The sequence below is a fragment of the Miniopterus schreibersii genome, assembly GCF_964146895.1.
Source record: "Miniopterus schreibersii genome assembly, chromosome: 2".
In the NCBI taxonomy this organism is placed as follows: Eukaryota; Metazoa; Chordata; class Mammalia; order Chiroptera; family Miniopteridae; genus Miniopterus; species Miniopterus schreibersii.
In genome coordinates this window covers 143,160,310-143,176,906 of record NC_138102.1, presented here as the reverse complement: position 1 = coordinate 143,176,906, position 16,597 = coordinate 143,160,310, and the positions used below count along the sequence as shown (strand labels likewise).

The following is a 16,597-nucleotide window of genomic DNA, read 5'->3' as shown; positions in this document are numbered from 1 at the left end:
GGGGGCCTGGGGACTGGGCAGGTGTAACCATGGCCAGCAGGGGGTGCAAGTGTCTCATGGCAGGCAGGCCTCCCTTTGTGTGGTTGGAGCCCACCCAGCTTGGTTCCCCTCCCCAGGTTTCTGTGCTCACCTCCAAGCAGATGGCAGCTCTGCCCAGCCTCCTTTTCTATCCACGTGGCTCAGGTCAAGCTAAATGGCCACCCTAGCTTTCCACACTCAGAAAGAGGAGACAGAGTCAGGCCTGGTGCTTCAAGCCTTTGTTGAGAGAAAGAAGATCTAGGGTTTATATACAAGAGAGAAGGGAGATGATACATGTACAAAAAGGAATGGGCCCCTGTATTCCCTTCCAGGGGCTAAGAAACCGGCAGGGGACTGAGAATATAGCCAGTTAAGACCACCATGCCCCCTGCCCCCTCAAAAAAAAACCTAGCTGAGGGAAGGAGGTGAAGGTGTTGTTGGCATACCCTTTCTCTAGCTGTCTTGGGACTAGAGCAGAGAAAAACCCCTCTGCCCACTTCAGCAAAGACAGAGTCTGGAATGCAAAGGGCCAGGGCCAAGGGCAGTAAGTGTAGCATCTCTCCTCTACCCTTATCACCAGGGCATAGCTGAGCGGGGCCCAGGCTTAGGAGGGCCTTGCTCCTGGTAAAAGATGATCTGAGATTGGCAGGGTCCCAGGGCTCCCCAAGCCTGGACACTTCTCTTGTCCCCTATGGCTCTATTTACTGATAGTGGCCTAGGTGCCCCTGTGTAGGCTAAAGCTGGAAATGGTTTTTTCCAGCCCTGAACTGACCCTTGGTGACCCTTGAGGAAGTGAAGTTGAAGACCTTGGAGGCAAAGTGCAGTACTGGAGGCACCAGGGCCGTGCCAGGCCCCGAAAGACCTAGTGCCACAGTGGCGGCAGGCAAGATGCAGCTTTGAGAGCTGGGGTGGGCACTGGGTTTGGAGCAGCATGGCCCTCCGCTGGGCCCTTGGCTGATTCCAGGGCTCCAGGTCTAATGGTTGGACTTGCAGGACTCTGAGAGTTGAAGTGCTTCTGCTTCCTAGAGGGTCTCAGTGGGGGCCTGGAGCCCGAGGGGGGCTACTGGGTGGGGCCACACTCCTGGCTTGGTGGCCAATGACAATAGGCTGGTGGTGGAGACCTGTGGGGGAAACAGAGGCCTATGAGTGGGCAGGGCAGCCAGGCCAGGCTCACCCTCTGTAGGAATAGTCCCTTCAGGAGCAGCCCAGACAGGGCCAGAGAAGAGCCAGCCATGAGTCAGATGAGCTTAAAAACGCTTAAAAACACTAGAGGGGATGGTCAGGGAGATGGCTGGATCTCTGCATTTTCATAGGACCAGGTAGGGGTGACTAGAGGCCACTGGGCAGTGGCAGAAACAAGGTAGACTCAGCAAGAGCCAGAAGCTGGGAAGAGACCTTTGGCAGATTGGATATCGGGAAACAGGTCAAGGGACATTTGACGCGCCTGGGCAGAAGCTACTGCCAGAGCTCTTATGAGGAGGGGTCCTAACGGGAATAAGGACAAAGGATACCCAAGCCCAGTAACAGAGTCTCAGGCTCAGCCATCAGAGGCAGTGGCCTGGTCCCTACCCCTTGGTCTTAGTAGAAGCTAGGACGGCATTAGTGGGGAGATACCACTTCCCTGAGGGCACATGCAGGGCATAAGCCATGCTTCTCAGAGCATGCAGGAAGGGAAGTATGTGTCCCCATCACCACGCTGTGGCCAGAGGATGGTGCCAGGTCATGCAGAGGAGGAGGTGCCTGTGGACCCCAGCAGTAGTCTTGGGAGGTAGGCATGCAGAGGGGCAGCTATGGTGCCCAATACCTGTCAAGGGCCCCAGCCTTGGGGGTTAACAGTTTGACTCATCATGGTGGGCTGCATCGCAGAAGAAGCGTGAGCCCCGCTTGGCAGTACGGGCCGTGAAAGGGACACTCTTCAGCACTGTGGCCCAGGAGAGAGAGACCGTGGTCAGGCCCCATGGGGTGGGGTGGGAGGAGAGCGCAGGAAATATGATTGGGTTTTGGGAGCTGGGCCCAGTGCCCAGGCCCCAGGGAGGAAAGGCCCCACCTGTGATAATGTCCTCAATGGTACCATCTTTCCCTTCATACACGGGCCGGTGCTCCTTGGCCTGGCGTCGCCTCAACTCGGCAATTAGCTCCTGCTGTTGCCACTTGTTCCGCTGGGATGGGGTCTAGTGCCAAGCATTTGAAGGGAAGGGAGTCATCACTAACCTACCATGGGGATAGTTCCTGCCCCAAGATGCAGTCCAAGTATGTTCTTGATTGTTCATGGCAGCCCTGTCCCTGTCCTTGCCTGGGAATCCCCTCCCAAAGCCCCTCTTTCCATCCCTTTGGACGCCAGCCTCAGGCCCTCTGGGTGGTCCGTGGGCTCCAGCTTTCCATCTCCTCTCTATTTGCTCCACCCCCTCCTAATCCTTTGCCTGGTTTCCTCCAGGCCCGTCTTGGTCCCACCCACCTTGGCATCCAGTTTCTTGGCTTCCTGAGCCAGCTGCTTCTCCCGCATTACCTCCTCCTGCTTCTTGCGGGCTTCATTCTCTTGTTCTGCTTCCTAAGAACCATGGTGTGAGTGTGTGTGTGTGTGTGTGGGGGGGGGGATTGTGAGACACACATAGGCTGTAAGGGGAAGGGCTGACACTGAGGGTGGAGAGTAGGTGGCAGTGGGACCAGCAACCCCAGGTGGCCACCCTCTGGAGGGGCACTTCCTGCCCCAAACAATGACAGGAAGGGCCTGGGCCCCCACCCTGCCCACCAGTTCACAGCTAAGGCCTATGGCCAGCTTCCACTGCTCCCTCCCAGGACCCAGAGGAAGAGACAGAAAAGGCCCAGACTTGAAGCCCAACCCGCCCCACACCAGTTCTCTCTCAGACATTTTTCTTTGTAAGTCTCTCTCCTGCTCACCTTGTAAGAACGAATGAATCGGACAAATACTGGGAAGAATACAGAAGGAGGTGTGGTCTTGGGACTCTCACCAAAGTATCGCACAACTGCATTGTAGGCCTCCTGGGGAAGGGTGGGCAGAAGGGGTCATCAGCCTGGCAAGGAAGGAGAAGCCCCCTCCCCACCAGGGACAGGAGGCCCACAGAAAGCAGCATTCAGCCCCTATCGGCTGGAAAAGAACCTTGGCTCCCAAAACTCCCTAGAGTGTGCACTGCCAGAGGCAGCTGCCTGTCACCCCCAACGGCCCCTATCCCCCACATTAAGCCAGCTGGCCAGCGCTTGATAAAAGTTATTTGCTCCAAGAATCAAAACTAAGCCCACCTAGAGGGGCACAGTGCCTTAATCCTGGTTGCTGCCACCAGCCTCCACCCTGTGCTCACCTCGGCCGTCTTGGCGTCGCGCTGGAGCTTGTCCAGTTTGCCTTCGTTGGTGCTGAGGAAGTTCCGAAGGACGCTGTTGTCGTGTATACTGCATTCGCGCCGAATCAGCTCCATGCCACGGCCCAGCTCCTTCACATCTAGCAGCACGTTCTCCAGGGACACTGTGGTCATTAGAGCCCAGGCTGAGGCCTGCCCAAAGCCCAACATGCCCACCTCCCAGCCCTGGGCTACAGCAAACTCTGGCCCTTCCCCTCAGCATGGGCTCACCCAGGTTCTCACACTCCTGCTTCTTGAGCCACCCAGGTGGACACAGGAGGGCACACCAAGCTAGCCAGGCTTTCACAGGGGCAAGGAAAATGAATGGAGGCTGGGAACTCATGACCCCAAAGAGCGAAGTAGCAACGGAAGGCAAGCCAGAGAAACTGCTAGTTTCCAAAATGGAGCTGCCTGAGGCCTGCCCCAGTTTTCCTGATTTGGGCAGAAATAACAGCTACCTATGTCTGAGGGGCTTTATGGTTTTTCTAAGCATTTCTGACACATCATAGAGAAACACTGTCTCTGGAGCCAGCGTGAAGGGGTTGGGAGTAAAGAGCCACTGCTGCCTTCTTCTGCCCACTGCACCCAGGTGAGAAGGGCTGGGCTGGGTCTGGTGCCTGCAGGAAGGCTCCCTCTGGGGCGGCCCCTGCCCATGGCCTCAGCAGAAAGCTTTGAAGTGTCAGAAAGAAGACAACAAAATCCAGAAACAAAGGGACTAAAGCGTTCCCTCTCCTCATAGCTTCCTGGGATTTTCCTGGGCTGAACTTGAGGTCAGGCCCCCTCACCTGCTGCAGCCTTCTCCACAAAGTGCAGCTCGTGCCAGAAGTTGGCCAGATCTGGGTATTTCTCCTTCACTGTCAAGGCGATGAAATGCAGCAGTGTCATCTTCCTGTCAGTGGACTTGGTGTCCAGCAGCTGGGAGATAGGGCAGGGGGCAACATGAGAGGACTGAATCCCCTGGCTCCACAGCCACAGTCCTTTAGGCTTCCTGCCCCATGTCGCCCCCACCATCTTACCAGATCCAGACTCTGGAGCTTGAAGCCATACACAGCTCCCCGCTTGCTGCTGTTCATGTAGTTCCCCAGTGCAAGTATGATCTGTCCAGAAGATGCGTGGGAGGAGGTCAAGCCAAGAGCTGAGAGCTCCTTCCTTCTCTATATAGCCCCTGGTCCCCACCAGCACCCTCATCTACAACCTCTCCTCACCTCCAACATCTGCTTCAGCTTCTGTGAGGACTTGACAGAGGCAGAGGCTGCAATGATGGCATTGAGTTGCTGGAAGGCAAGGTGAAGAGCTGAGTAACCCAGGCCAGGCTGAGGCCAAGTCAGCAAGGGGCTGGGAGGACCGGCAGGGCCAGGGAAGTGACTAGCAGATGGACAGCGGAGAGGGAGCTGAACACGACTGTGATTTGGGTGGGGGCCCTACCGGCGTGAGCATCTGTAGGTTGTCCTGGAAGTTGCCTAGAAAGGCCATGCCAGCCATTCGCTGGGTCAGCCGTTCCACCTTGCTGAAGAGCAGCATGAAGCGGTCCTCGGCTGCCAGCTCCTCCAAGGGCTGTCGCTCCCGCTCATATTGCCGCAGCAGCTTCACCTCGGCCTCTGTGGGCAGGAAGCGCATCAGGCACTCCACGAAGTCCACAGGTAGTGTCTGTAGGTCGTACCTATGTGGGAGGGAGGAACCCCCTCAGGTCTCGCATTTGCCCACATTATCCGTCATCCCTTTATTCTCCAGCTCCTAGGACGACTGAGGGTGAGGTCTGTGAGCTGGACACAGCCAGAGGCAGAGGGAAACATCCCATGCCCTGCTTAAAAACCCTTCAGTATCCTCTCTCTGCACCTAGGGAGAAGTCTTCACAACTGAGCATGGCTTAGGAAGCCCAGGCTGCAAGACTTCTGCTCACCTTTCTACCTTGTCTCTCCTACTCCTCTCCTTACACCAAGGTCATAGCCAATTTCATAGCCAATTGAAGCCAGGGCACCAGACTTCTCCCTCCAGGACCTGAACTGGATTTCATATACTTCCTTCAGGTCACAGGTAAGGTATCACCTCCTCTGGGAAGTCTTCTCTGATTACTCAGCTCAGCAACCTGGCCCTCCCTGTTTTCCCAAAGCTGCCTATACCTCCATCACCTTGGTGGTTATGACCCCGCATTACTGGACTGTCCCCACTAGACTGGGAGTTCCTTGAGTGAAGGTCTGGGTTGAATCCCCAGCATCTCACACAATGCCTGGTACACGGCATCAGTATAGTAAGTTCTGGCCAAGCCAGTGGGTGACTGAGGGGTGTGAGGCAGGTCTGCCAATGCCCTGGAACCCAGGGAAGGCCAGGATCCAAGGTGGAGAAGTGGCTTTCCAACTGGCTGGGACCAGGGCCAGATCAGAGGGAGCCTCACGTGTGGATGGCCCTGCAGATCTCCTCAGCTGAGCGGCCAGCCTTGCGTAGGGTGATGGCCAGGTTCTTGGCACGATTAGCTTCCAACAGGGTCACCTTGCTGGCGGCCTTTTGTGCTGTCTTGTTTTTAGAGCAGATGAGGTCAAGGGCAGGGCCTTGGGCTTTTGTCTTGAACAGTTCTTCAAACTTGTCCAGGTCCAGGTCCTGGCAGGAGTTGAAAAGAAGGAGAGTGCTGTGGCCTTTTACTACTAGAGAAGCCCTGGCAGCACTCCCAGCAGCATGGGCTCAGCACAGGATCATGAAATCTGAGGGCTTTCCCAAGACTAGGAGATCTGGCTAAAAGGGCAACCTGCTCCCCAACCCCCAACTTCCCCTCAGGGCCCCAGGCCCTGCTACCTCCAAGATCTTCTCATCATCAAGTTCGCTAAAGACAGTGCCACTGATCTGGTTGGGTTTCAGTGCTGTCCAGTTGAAGACAGGCAGCCGGAACTTGGTCTTGATAGGCTTCTTGATTCGAATGGCTAATTTGGAAGGAGGATCAGTGAGGCAGGGGCCAATGACACACCCCCTTGGTCCCACTAGCCCCAACCAGAGCCCTGGGGACACTCACCTGACAGGCCTACTGTCAACACCACAGAGGGAGCAGCACCAGGGAGAGGTGGGGCTGGGGGACACTTGTCTGGAGGAAGAAGAATGGCACAGTGGCCCAGGGGCTAAGAGACTCACCAGAGGTCCCCTCCCCTCTGTCTCCCCCACCTGGCCTTTAAGACTCTCGGGCCCTGGCCGGGTGGCTGGGTTGGAGTGCTGTCCTGCACACCAAAAGGTTTCAGGTTCGATTCTTGGTCAGAGCACATACCTAGGTTGCGAGTTAGATCCCGTTGGGGTGTGTATGGGAGGCAACCGGTCACTGTTTCTCTCTCACATCGATGTTTCTCTCTCCCTCTCTCTAAACATACCTTTGGATGAGGATTTTTTTAAAAAAAGAGCCTCGGGGAAGGAGGCTGCATGAACTTGGCCCAAGCGGCTCCCAGGGGCAGTCTCTGCCCCACTCTCTCTTGCTCTGATCAGAGCCCTCTGTTGGCTGTCTTCAGAGGAATCAGGAGCAGCAGCTTTATGACCCTTAAAACAGATCCATGCCCACCCTTGGACATCCCTTCCCTAGTAACTTGAACCTCCCTCAGATTCTAGACCACCCCTCAGTGCTCTCCCACCTGCCTTCACCCCCTTCCAGCCGGGTCCCCAGCTTCTCCCTGAGGAAGGCACTGCTGATAGGTTTTAGTCTGGCCCCACAGTGAGGCTGCCCCTCCCGACTCCTAGGGTCCTCCTTACCTGGTAAAGGGGGAGGTGGAGGGGGCAAGGGAGGAGCAGGTGGAGGCGGCAGAGGGAGGGCCTCCTCGGGGGGCGGGGTGGGAGCCAGGAGGTCCAGGTCAGAGGGTGGCATGCCCGTGCTCAACTCTGCAGGGCCCACCCGGGCCAGGGCCTCGCTGCCCACTGACTCCAGGTCTCGGGCATTGGGCTCCAAGTGGCATCGGCGCTGGAAGGCCTCCTCCTTCTCTTTAATGAGCCGCCGCAGAGTGTGTACCTGGTGGCTCGTGTTCTCGTAAGTCTCCTGTCAGAAAAGAAAGGGCTGGAGGCACAGCAGTCACTGCCCTTGGAGTGAGACTTCCTATTCAAGGGTCTCCCAGCTATAGGGTCTCTGGGAGGGTGTCTAGAAGCGGCACAAAAAACTCAGGTGGGGACCAGGAGAAGCTGAAATGAGGAGCACAGCTTCCTCTCCACTCCAGCCTTAGTCTCGCTGGTCCCTCCAGGCCCAGGTAGAAGGCGCCCCTTCTGATCCACCAGGAAGGTGCAACTCTTCCCGATCCACCATCAGCCTGCTATGTAGCTCTGGGCCCTCTGTGCTCGCCACTGCTCTCATTTCATTTGGCCTTGTGTGCTCGCTCACTTGGGAGCCCCCTACAGACAAGACCCTGCCTTAGCCATCTCTGTATCCCCCATACTCCCCAGGTAGCTCTTCAGACTTTTAGCAGGGGCTCAGCAGATATATACTGAGTTTAACAGAGCCAGTATAACTGTATTCCTTTGGAAGAAAAGACAGGTTGGGGCATGATTTTATAACTAACGAAAAGTTAGCTTAGGGGACAGAGAAGACACTGAAATATGAGGAGCCCCTGCTGGTGGATCTCCTAATGACAGCCCCGAGGACCTGGGCTACTCTGAGCCTGCTCATGACGCAGGGCTGGGGGAAGCACTGGGGGGATGCAGGGGCAGGAAAAGCAGCAGGATGGGCTGGTAAGAGAGGGCTGGACCCCAGAGGTGCCAGCAGGTGCCCCATATACTCCCACCTTCTTCTGTCCCACTCAGGCTTCAGTTTCCCTCTCCAGCCAAAAAATGGGGTAAAATCATCAGCCCACCGTATCTGCCTCAAGGTCACGAATCAAGATCTGGACTCTCAAGGACTTGACTCAGGAAAGAAAAACAAAGATCTGCAGGCCCTGGCGCCCAGCAGCACGCAGGGACGCCCTCCCCATCATTACTCGGTACCTTGATGCTCTCTAGTTCCTTTTCCCGCTGTAGCAGCTGCTTCTCTAGCTCCGCCACTCGCATCATGTTCTCGTTCTCTAGGTCCAGAAGCTTCTCTGTGAGCTGCAAGATGGGAAGGGTAGGTTCAGAGCTGGCCCTAAAGTCTGAGCACTCAGCAAAGCCTGAACCCCAGTAAGGACCGGGCCCCAAGGCAGCTTGGCCTGGCGGCTTCCCTACATTGCTCCCATGGGCCCAGGGTCTGAGACCACGTGAAACAGTATAAGGCATCAGACTCCCTCAAGCCGGGGGCCACCTCACACCCCGTCTGGAAGGTCACCATGTGTTCCAATCTCTGGATGGTCCAGCACCTCAGTCAGGACATGCTTTAGAGAGCCTGGTGGTGCCCAAGGATTCCCTGGGCTCCATCTGGAGGCAAGGGGGTCAGCTCAGGATTCCTGGAACTCTGATGCCCCCCTCCCGTGCCCAGCCTCAACACTGGTTCTGGCAGCAGAGGAGGACAGACCACCTACGTGTGACACATGCTCCTCCAGCTCCTCCACCTTCTCCAGGGCCACGTTCTTGGTCTCGGCATCCTCCAACAAACCCCCCACATCAAACACATTCTCCAGGTACGCCTGGATCTGCACCTGCAGCTTCTCGCTCTCTGTGTGCCTTGACTTCTAGGGAGAGCAAAGGGAGTCATAGTTGGGGGAGACTCCTGAGAAAGGCCTAGTCCCCATCACCCTCCATGGCTGCTTCCTGGAGCATAAGACCCAGGGAGCTCCTTCTGAGCCAATGCCAGATTCTCGCCCCAGGAAGCTGCCTGATTGGGGCGCCCTCTGCGGGAGGGTCTGGGTCCCATGCCACAGAAGACAGGCAGGGTTCCAGGAGCATCCGTGACTAGGCTCTTGTAAATGGAAAAATCTTTGATATGGCTCAGCTAGCTGGTCCTTTGCCCCGAAGCTCCTCACCCTGTGAGGACTCGAGCCCAGCTCACCTGCAGGAACTCCTCCAGCCCCAGCTTAGTAAACTCATACTGCAGGTGGACCCGAAAGTTCATGTCCTCCACCGAGTGCACCACAATGTTGATAAACTGCATGCAGGCCACCTGGGGAAGAAGCGGCCCAGCGGGCAGACAAGAAGGCAGGAGAGACCAAGAGACAGGGAGGGTGGGCGGCTGTTAGAACCAGCATTGTCAGGTGGACAATCAAAAGCATCTTTCTGGGAGCAAATGAGCATTTTAACTTAAAAAATATCAAACTTAGTATTCTTAGTGTATTAAGAGAAGTAAATTACATGAGAAATAGATGTAAATGAAGCTACCACTCTGATTTCCTCTGCACATCAGCAGGTACCTCTTGAGACATCCCTATTTTAGCTGAAGACCCTAGTCTGAGGGGCAGAGAAGCTGGAGGAAGAGCTGGGAAAGGGAAAACAGTGCAGAGAGGGTCAGAACCAGGGAAAGTAAGGCCACCAAAAGGGGGAAGGAAGCAGACTCGGGATGACCAAATGACACTGTCTTACAGTTTCTAAAAGCTCTCTGGGGTGGGCAAGGGACAAGGAGCATTTACTGGGGAGAGAAAATCATTCTAGGTTCTACACAGAAGATCAAAATCCACTGTCAGCATGGCCAGGTGTGGCTCAGGGGTTCAGCATCGACCTAGGATCCAGGAGATGTGGTTCGATTCCTGGTCAGGGCACATGCCTGGAATGCGGGCTCGATCCCCAGTCGGGATGTGCAGGAGGCAGCCGATCAATGACAACTTTCTCATCATTGATGTTTCTATCTCTCTTTCTCTCCCTCTCCCTTCCTCTCTCTGAAATCAATAAAGGTATATTTAAAAAAAAAAAAAATCCAGTGTCAGCAGGGCCCTTATTCCCAGGGAGCACGCAGCCCCGCTGGGCCCAGGCCCAGTTCCTCACCATGAAGTCAATGTTGCTGTCCTCATTCCGGAAATACTCCATCAGCTTCTCAAAGCGGTGCAGCTCCTTGCATACCTGAACAATCGGACTTCTCAGTGAAAGGACCTGCCCCAGGCCAAGCCCAAGCCCCCAAACCCTGTCTCCCAGGTACACTATGGCCAAAGGACTGATTCAGACCAAGTTTAACCACAACTCTCTCTCTATAATAAGCCATGTGGGACATGACAGAAGAAAGCCTGGGACCTGGCACCTGAAACCTGCCCTGGTTTCTGGTCCCCCACCAACTTGCTGAGGGAGCTCTATAAAGCCCATGCCTTAGTGTGAGCTTTAGGATCCCCTGGGAGTAGGCCAACAAGAAACACAGGGGTTTGCTGTGGCCAATTTACTGAAGGAAGGAGGAAGAAGGAAGGTTGGGGGCTCTGGCTGAGACAGGGGCTGAGGTCCCAGTGGGGATGCAGGAGAGAGGCCAGGATGCAGGAAAGCCCCTGTGCTGAGAGGGGTCCCAAGACTCCTCTGAGCTCTGGCTTCAAGGAGGAAGAGCCATTTCCTGGCTTGAACAATGGATGCTAGGGAAGCAGTGCACAGAGGAGAGGGAAGGGGTGGGGCCAGTGGCTACAGCTGGATGTCGAGGAATCCAGACAGGGGTTCTAGGGCCAGGCCCAAAGTTGGGGAAATTCCAAGCAGAAGCTCCCTTTCCCCTCACTAGTATCAGCCACCAACCCAGAAGGATCCTTGCTTGCCTTCTCCTCCCACTGCAAAGACATCTGGCCTTGTGCTCTACCAGTGGGTCTACTGTCTCAGAACACCTGGGGGGCCTGCTAAAGCACAGATACCCAGGCATCCCAGAGTCTTCGCTTAACAAGCTCTTCAGGCATTCTGATGCATGGCCAGAACTAGAGGCACTGGACTAGAGCCTCAGCTGTCTGAGGGCACCCTTAGCTGGCTAATCAAGAACTTCCCTGGACACAGTCTGGTAAGACTGAAGTTCTAGTTTTGTTGAAAACAAAAGGGGGAGGTGGCAGGCCATTTAGATAAGCACTGGGATGTTAAAATCATTGGGATGTATGAGACTGCAGGAAAGTCTGCTTACCTACTTCGCTCCCATCTCCTCCCGCCAAACACACATACACATGCAGAAGACTCACCTCTTTGAAGTTGTCGAAGGCGGCAAGAATGATTTCGTGACCTCCCCGCACCAAACACACAGCTGCTAGGAGCTCCAATACAAGGGCTTTGGTCCTAAAGGGCAAAGAAGGAAGATTAACACCCTAGCTCCCCACCATGGCCACCACAAGCTCAACTGAGTCCTTTTAGAGAGTGGAGACAGCCTCAGTAGAGAGGGGAGAGGTTGGGTGTGGGAAAGAAGGCAGGCCTGCTCCCTCACTAAGCTGTGCAGACCCGGGGGAAACTATGGACACTGCTTCTGCTCCAGCAGAGGTGAGGGACCCAAACCAGGGCGCTGCCCCAGGACACAGCACCGCACACCAGCGAAAGGTGGAGCCCAGATCTCCAGAGCTCTGTGCAGAATGGGGAGGAAAGGGGAGGGAAGGAGCTTACCTTGGATTCTTGTTGTTGAGACTGAGTGCAATCTCATTGACAGCGTGGGGGTGGGACATGACCAGGTTGAATCCGTACTGTAGCAAGGGGAAAAGACAGAGGGAAGGGAGACCTTGATGGTGGGGAAGGCAGATCCTGGACTCCTTGACTATAGGCCCACCAGTAAACCTCTCTTAAAGCTGGTGCCCTCCTAGCTTTCCTGGTGTGGCAGGTGAGGCAGCAGAGGCCGAGCCCCCAGGGCTGCTGCCCCTTACCTGATAGTTCATGATGGCTCTGAGACAAAGGATGCACACGTGGACATCATCCTTCTGGCTCACCAGGCGGGAGTTCTTCAGGGCCCTGCGCCCAGGAAGAGTGCTATACCTGGGGGAGAGGTGGCTGTTGGCCCAGGGTCTAGGAGTGCTCACCATCGCCCAGACAGCAGGCTGCCCCTCACCAGCAACAGAGATGGAGAAAGAGGACCTTGCACCACCAGCCCTGAGAAAGAGGGTGCAGGGGCAGGGCACTCAGCTGTTCCACCTCCCTGGATCAGGCCTTGGTCAGGAACTACCCAGGAACCAGGCTGTACAATCAGTGCCCAAACCTCCTAAGCGCAGAGGTCCTTCAAAATACAACAGTAGGTATGTAGGCCTTCCTTGTCTTTGAGGGTCCAGGGAGATGTACTTGAGTCTTTCTTCCTGCTCCCTCCAGTCGCTGCATCTTCCATACATTCCCTAGGGCAGGAGCACTTGGCTCCCATCCCACTTCTATGTCTCAGAAAAGGCAGCGCAGGCCCCAGAGGCTTTAGGTGCACCCAGGGCTACATCTGACTTTGCATACACAGCCCCCCAGTGATGTTTCATGGAAGAAAGAGGAAGCACAAATGGTATCTGCTTATGCATGACTGGAGTGATGAGCAGTGTCAGAGGGCAAAACCCAAAGGAGACCAGGAGAAGTATGGCCATGAAAGAGAGACGACAGAAAGGGCCACAGGACACAAAGGAAAGCCTCCCTAGGTAGGAGGGGCTGAGACAAGTCATCAGGTCCATCCACCTGCCTCCGGGCAGGACAGCTCTTAAGATACTGCAGACAAATGAACACCTTGGAGCACTGGAGAGAAAAGGCCTAAAGAAGACATGAAGGGAAGATGAGCAGTGGGCAGGCTGGATGGCAGCTCCGAGCAGCGGATGGGGCAGAGTGCAGAGCCAGAGGGAAACAGGAGGGCTGGAGCTGGATCACCCGGTGAAGTTGAGGGAACTAGGTGAGAACAAGCCCTGCATGAGAGACTGGGAGGAATGGCAGAGTGAGAATGAGGAATGGAGGGGTCCCCAGAGAGGGGGTGAGGAGGGGTAGAGCTGGAACCCCAGATGGGGTGGGCACAGCTGAGGGCGATGTACTTACCCAGGACAGATCGCTGGGCAGAGTCAAGGAGACAGAGAGGACAGACCAGAGACAGACTGGCAGGCAGAGGGCAAGAGAGCTGAGCCTGGAAGCAAGAGTGGAGGGAGGCGCATGAGCACTCACCGCTGTTACCCAGGACCTGGACTGGGGCTGGGGGAAGGCAGGCGGGCAGAGCAAGAGCACACATACCGGAGCACAGACTGGCGCGCAGAGCGAGCGAGGCTGTTGGTGAAGGGGGCTGACAGGGCGCTGGGTGGCTGCAGGTCCTCGATGGACCTGCTCCAGGACCGGAGCTTGTCAAATGCACCATCGTCACCACTCTCCAGACCCTCAAAGTCAAACCTGGAGCAGGAAAGGACACACATGCGCACACACAGGAGAAATTCAGTGCCAAGACCCCTGGCAAGCCCACCCCTGCCCTGTAGACTTCTAGGGCAACAATAAGCAAGGGCAGTCAGAAGAGAAAGTGGAATTGGGCAACAGAGACCCAACCCTGGTTGGGAGAGCCAACAACACAGCACAAGGGCAGAGTGGGCACAGGAAGCAACCAGGAGGGGATCTGAGGAGACAGGAATGCTGACGGAGGCCAGTGCTCCTCCCACTGGCCAGGTGACTCGAGGAGTGACCTCCCCATGGGCCCAAAGGAATGTGGGAAGCTGAATCTTGCTGCATTCTCAGCCTCAGATGGGACATTTCAGAGAAGCTGTGGCTCCCCACGTAGAATTTGCCCCATGGAGAGGTGGTGGGAACACACGAGCTACAGGTCTTGCTATTTGGCAAATGGTGGCAGCCAAAGGAGCCTGAGTGTCCTGAAGGAGCCCTACTGGTTTTGGGTTGGGATCATGAGGACAGGTCAGAATGGGGAAAAACAGGGGTCTTACAAGCCCAGAGAGGGACAGCCTCCTATATTCAGGAGGAAATCACGGTCCTATACTATCACTGGGCTTGAATGGCCGGCTTTTCTGTGGTTCTACAGGGGGTTTCTAGGTTTTTCTGGTATAGAGGCCCCTTGGGCCTCAGCTTCCTGGGGGAAGGAATCACATGGGTCCAGGGTGTGGACTGGTGTCCTTGGTTCGGCCTTACAGGAGATGGGATGGTTTCTCTGTTTGTCACTTCCTGCTTCTGGGACCAGATGTTTCAGCAGCTGGGGAGTGTGGCCAGGGCAAGGAGGACAATTCAAGATCACGAATCCATGGAGCTTTCTCCCTTACATATCCCCAGATCTGGATAAATGCCCTCTGAAAAGCAAGCCCACTCCTCTTTCCTGTCCTTTCCCCCTGCAGTTCACTAAGGACTGAGTGAGCATCTCCTATAGGCTCTTCTCCCAAGGAGCCTTCTGCTCAGACATGCACAGCCCCCGGGTCAAAGGCACAGAGGCTGACACTTTCTGAAGTAGGAAGCGACATCTGCAGATGCCTGAATGTTTCAAAGGAAGCGGGAGCGGGCTCGGAGTCCTGCAATTGGGAGATGTTTAATGAGGCTCAAGTAGAGGAGTCTTGCTGACAGGGAAACAGCTTGCCAGTGGCTTCTCTCCATCACTAATAGTATTCCCTACACTGGTCCGTGCAGTTTACAAAAAATGCCTTCACCCAAACTCTATTTTACCCTTTCCTCTCAACCCTTCCCAAACACACACTCTCTTCCACCCTACACCTACGCCCACCCCAAATCTTTCTTTTAAATCAGAGTGAGGGGCAGTGCTGTGGACACTACAGTCCTGAGGTCCCAGTGTATTTTGGTTCAGCTGGGATTTGTTTGCTTTTCAAACAAGACAGGCTTATTTGGGAAAATGATCTACATCTTTTTACTTTAAAAGTTCTGAGTTTTTAAAAAATCACTTCAGCAAATGTTTTTCATTTCTTTCTATAAAAAGAGTGGTTTTTAAAGGGACAGGAGGACTACAAGGCATGACTTCTGCAGGGATGGGAATGGGGAGTGGGCCACTCTTGGCTTTAACATGGGATGACCTGGAAAAGGTAACAGAGGCCAAACCTGGGAGAGGTATTAGTTTGAGACCCTAAGGAGATGAGACTGAAGACCTGCTGGACAAAGGAGAACAGCCAGGGGGGCAAGGACAGTAGCAAGAAAAGTGAAAATAGAGGCTAGGGCTGAGTCCCAGGGCTAAGGAATTCCCCAGGACGTGGGACTTTCATGGCTAAAACTGGGGAAAGTCACAGGCAAACTGGGTGATTTGTCACCCTGGGGCCAACTTAAGTCTCGAGTATAAGTTTGAATGTGTTAGTCCTCTGGTCATTATGGTTGGACACACCACCTTGAATATTAACAATTAATAAAGTGGTTACCACAGTATAAACTTATGTTCCAAATACTGCAAAGTGCTTTACACACATTATCATCTAGTCCTAGGACCCCGGACCATGGATCTCCTCTGATGTAAGGGGATACACACTTGTCTGAGGTCAGACAGATGGTAAAATACAGAGATCTACACCCAGCTCTGTCTTCCCTGAGAGCAGCTCGCTCTTTCCACTGCCCAACACTGCCTGCTCATCTACGTTAATTCATTTCTGGCTGCCTCCAAGCTCCTGACCTGCTTGAAAAACGGCTCCTGAATGTTTCATTTTCAGTCTGGGTCAAAGATCATGCTCACTGTTCCTGGGGTGACCTGGAGTAACCCTCTCACAACTGGAGACCCAAAGGAGCTTCTCGAAAACTCCACTTTCCACAAGCAAATGGACCCTAACAGGGCATCTCTCCCAGAAGCCAGGACATTCCCTTGGACTGCTCCCAGCCCAGAGACTGGCTCTTTTGGGTTCCGATTCTGAGCTTTCTTCCCATGTCTCTCTCCTCCTGCCTCCTCAAAAGCACCTTCTACTCCAGCCACCTGGCATTCTTCACTGGCTGCCATCCACTCCCCTGCTGCTCTCTCAGCTCTTCCCTCTGGCCTGGGATCCCCGCTCCCATCTTCACTATTGCAATCTCACCTTCCTCATTCAATCAGAATGGGACTAAATCCTCTGTCCTTCCTCACTGGTCCCCAGCCCCAGTCCCACTGGTACTCACATGACGGAACACTGGGCAAAGGACAGGTAATCCACCAGCACATCCAGGCCTTTGTTTTCATCATTCAGAAACTCTCGCACCCATCTGCAGGTAAGAAGACATAGTGGAGGAGTCTGCTTAAGTGGGATGAGGGAGAGAAGGGAGAGGGACTTCTGATCCAATAATACCCTCTGGGATCCCCTGTGACTTAGCACCAGGCCGGGAATATTCTGAAGATCAAACCCATGGCAGACCCACCCATGGCCATGTCACCGGCCTGGACCCTCCCCCCACACCCCAGGCCAGGAAGCCAGGAATGGGGAAAGGTCCAGGCTTTCTGATACCACATCAGCCAAACAAGCTTTCAGGGGCCCCTACTCAAAGGCCAGGGCCCCGGCTCAATCACTTCCTGTGTCCCTGGTGCCTAGCACAAGGCTGGCCACACTGTC

General features: G+C 55.0%; 1 protein-coding gene across 2 annotated transcripts in view; it reads right to left on the bottom strand.

Moving 5' to 3' along the window:
• Positions 1–264: 264 nt before the first annotated feature.
• The window catches only part of FMNL3 (formin like 3), a 51,363-nt gene continuing 35,030 nt past the window's right edge, over positions 265–16,597 (bottom strand). The window contains exons 5-27 of one of the 2 annotated variants that reach the window (XM_081130169.1): positions 16,170–16,253; positions 13,335–13,487; positions 12,020–12,128; positions 11,766–11,842; positions 11,354–11,447; positions 10,209–10,283; positions 9,283–9,393; positions 8,816–8,965; positions 8,307–8,408; positions 7,092–7,371; positions 6,373–6,441; positions 6,159–6,283; positions 5,764–5,966; positions 4,797–5,031; positions 4,577–4,645; positions 4,388–4,468; positions 4,157–4,286; positions 3,336–3,496; positions 2,917–3,018; positions 2,474–2,566; positions 2,066–2,189; positions 1,823–1,939; positions 265–1,139 (exon numbers count right to left, since the gene is read on the bottom strand). In XM_081130169.1, the coding sequence (XP_080986295.1) occupies positions 1,848–1,939; positions 2,066–2,189; positions 2,474–2,566; positions 2,917–3,018; positions 3,336–3,496; positions 4,157–4,286; positions 4,388–4,468; positions 4,577–4,645; positions 4,797–5,031; positions 5,764–5,966; positions 6,159–6,283; positions 6,373–6,441; positions 7,092–7,371; positions 8,307–8,408; positions 8,816–8,965; positions 9,283–9,393; positions 10,209–10,283; positions 11,354–11,447; positions 11,766–11,842; positions 12,020–12,128; positions 13,335–13,487; positions 16,170–16,253 (2,719 nt within the window). In that variant the 3' untranslated portion in view covers positions 265–1,139; positions 1,823–1,847. The remainder of the gene's footprint in view (positions 1,140–1,822; positions 1,940–2,065; positions 2,190–2,473; positions 2,567–2,916; positions 3,019–3,335; positions 3,497–4,156; positions 4,287–4,387; positions 4,469–4,576; positions 4,646–4,796; positions 5,032–5,763; positions 5,967–6,158; positions 6,284–6,372; positions 6,442–7,091; positions 7,372–8,306; positions 8,409–8,815; positions 8,966–9,282; positions 9,394–10,208; positions 10,284–11,353; positions 11,448–11,765; positions 11,843–12,019; positions 12,129–13,334; positions 13,488–16,169; positions 16,254–16,597) is intronic. The other variant, XM_081130170.1, reaches the window with a different exon arrangement.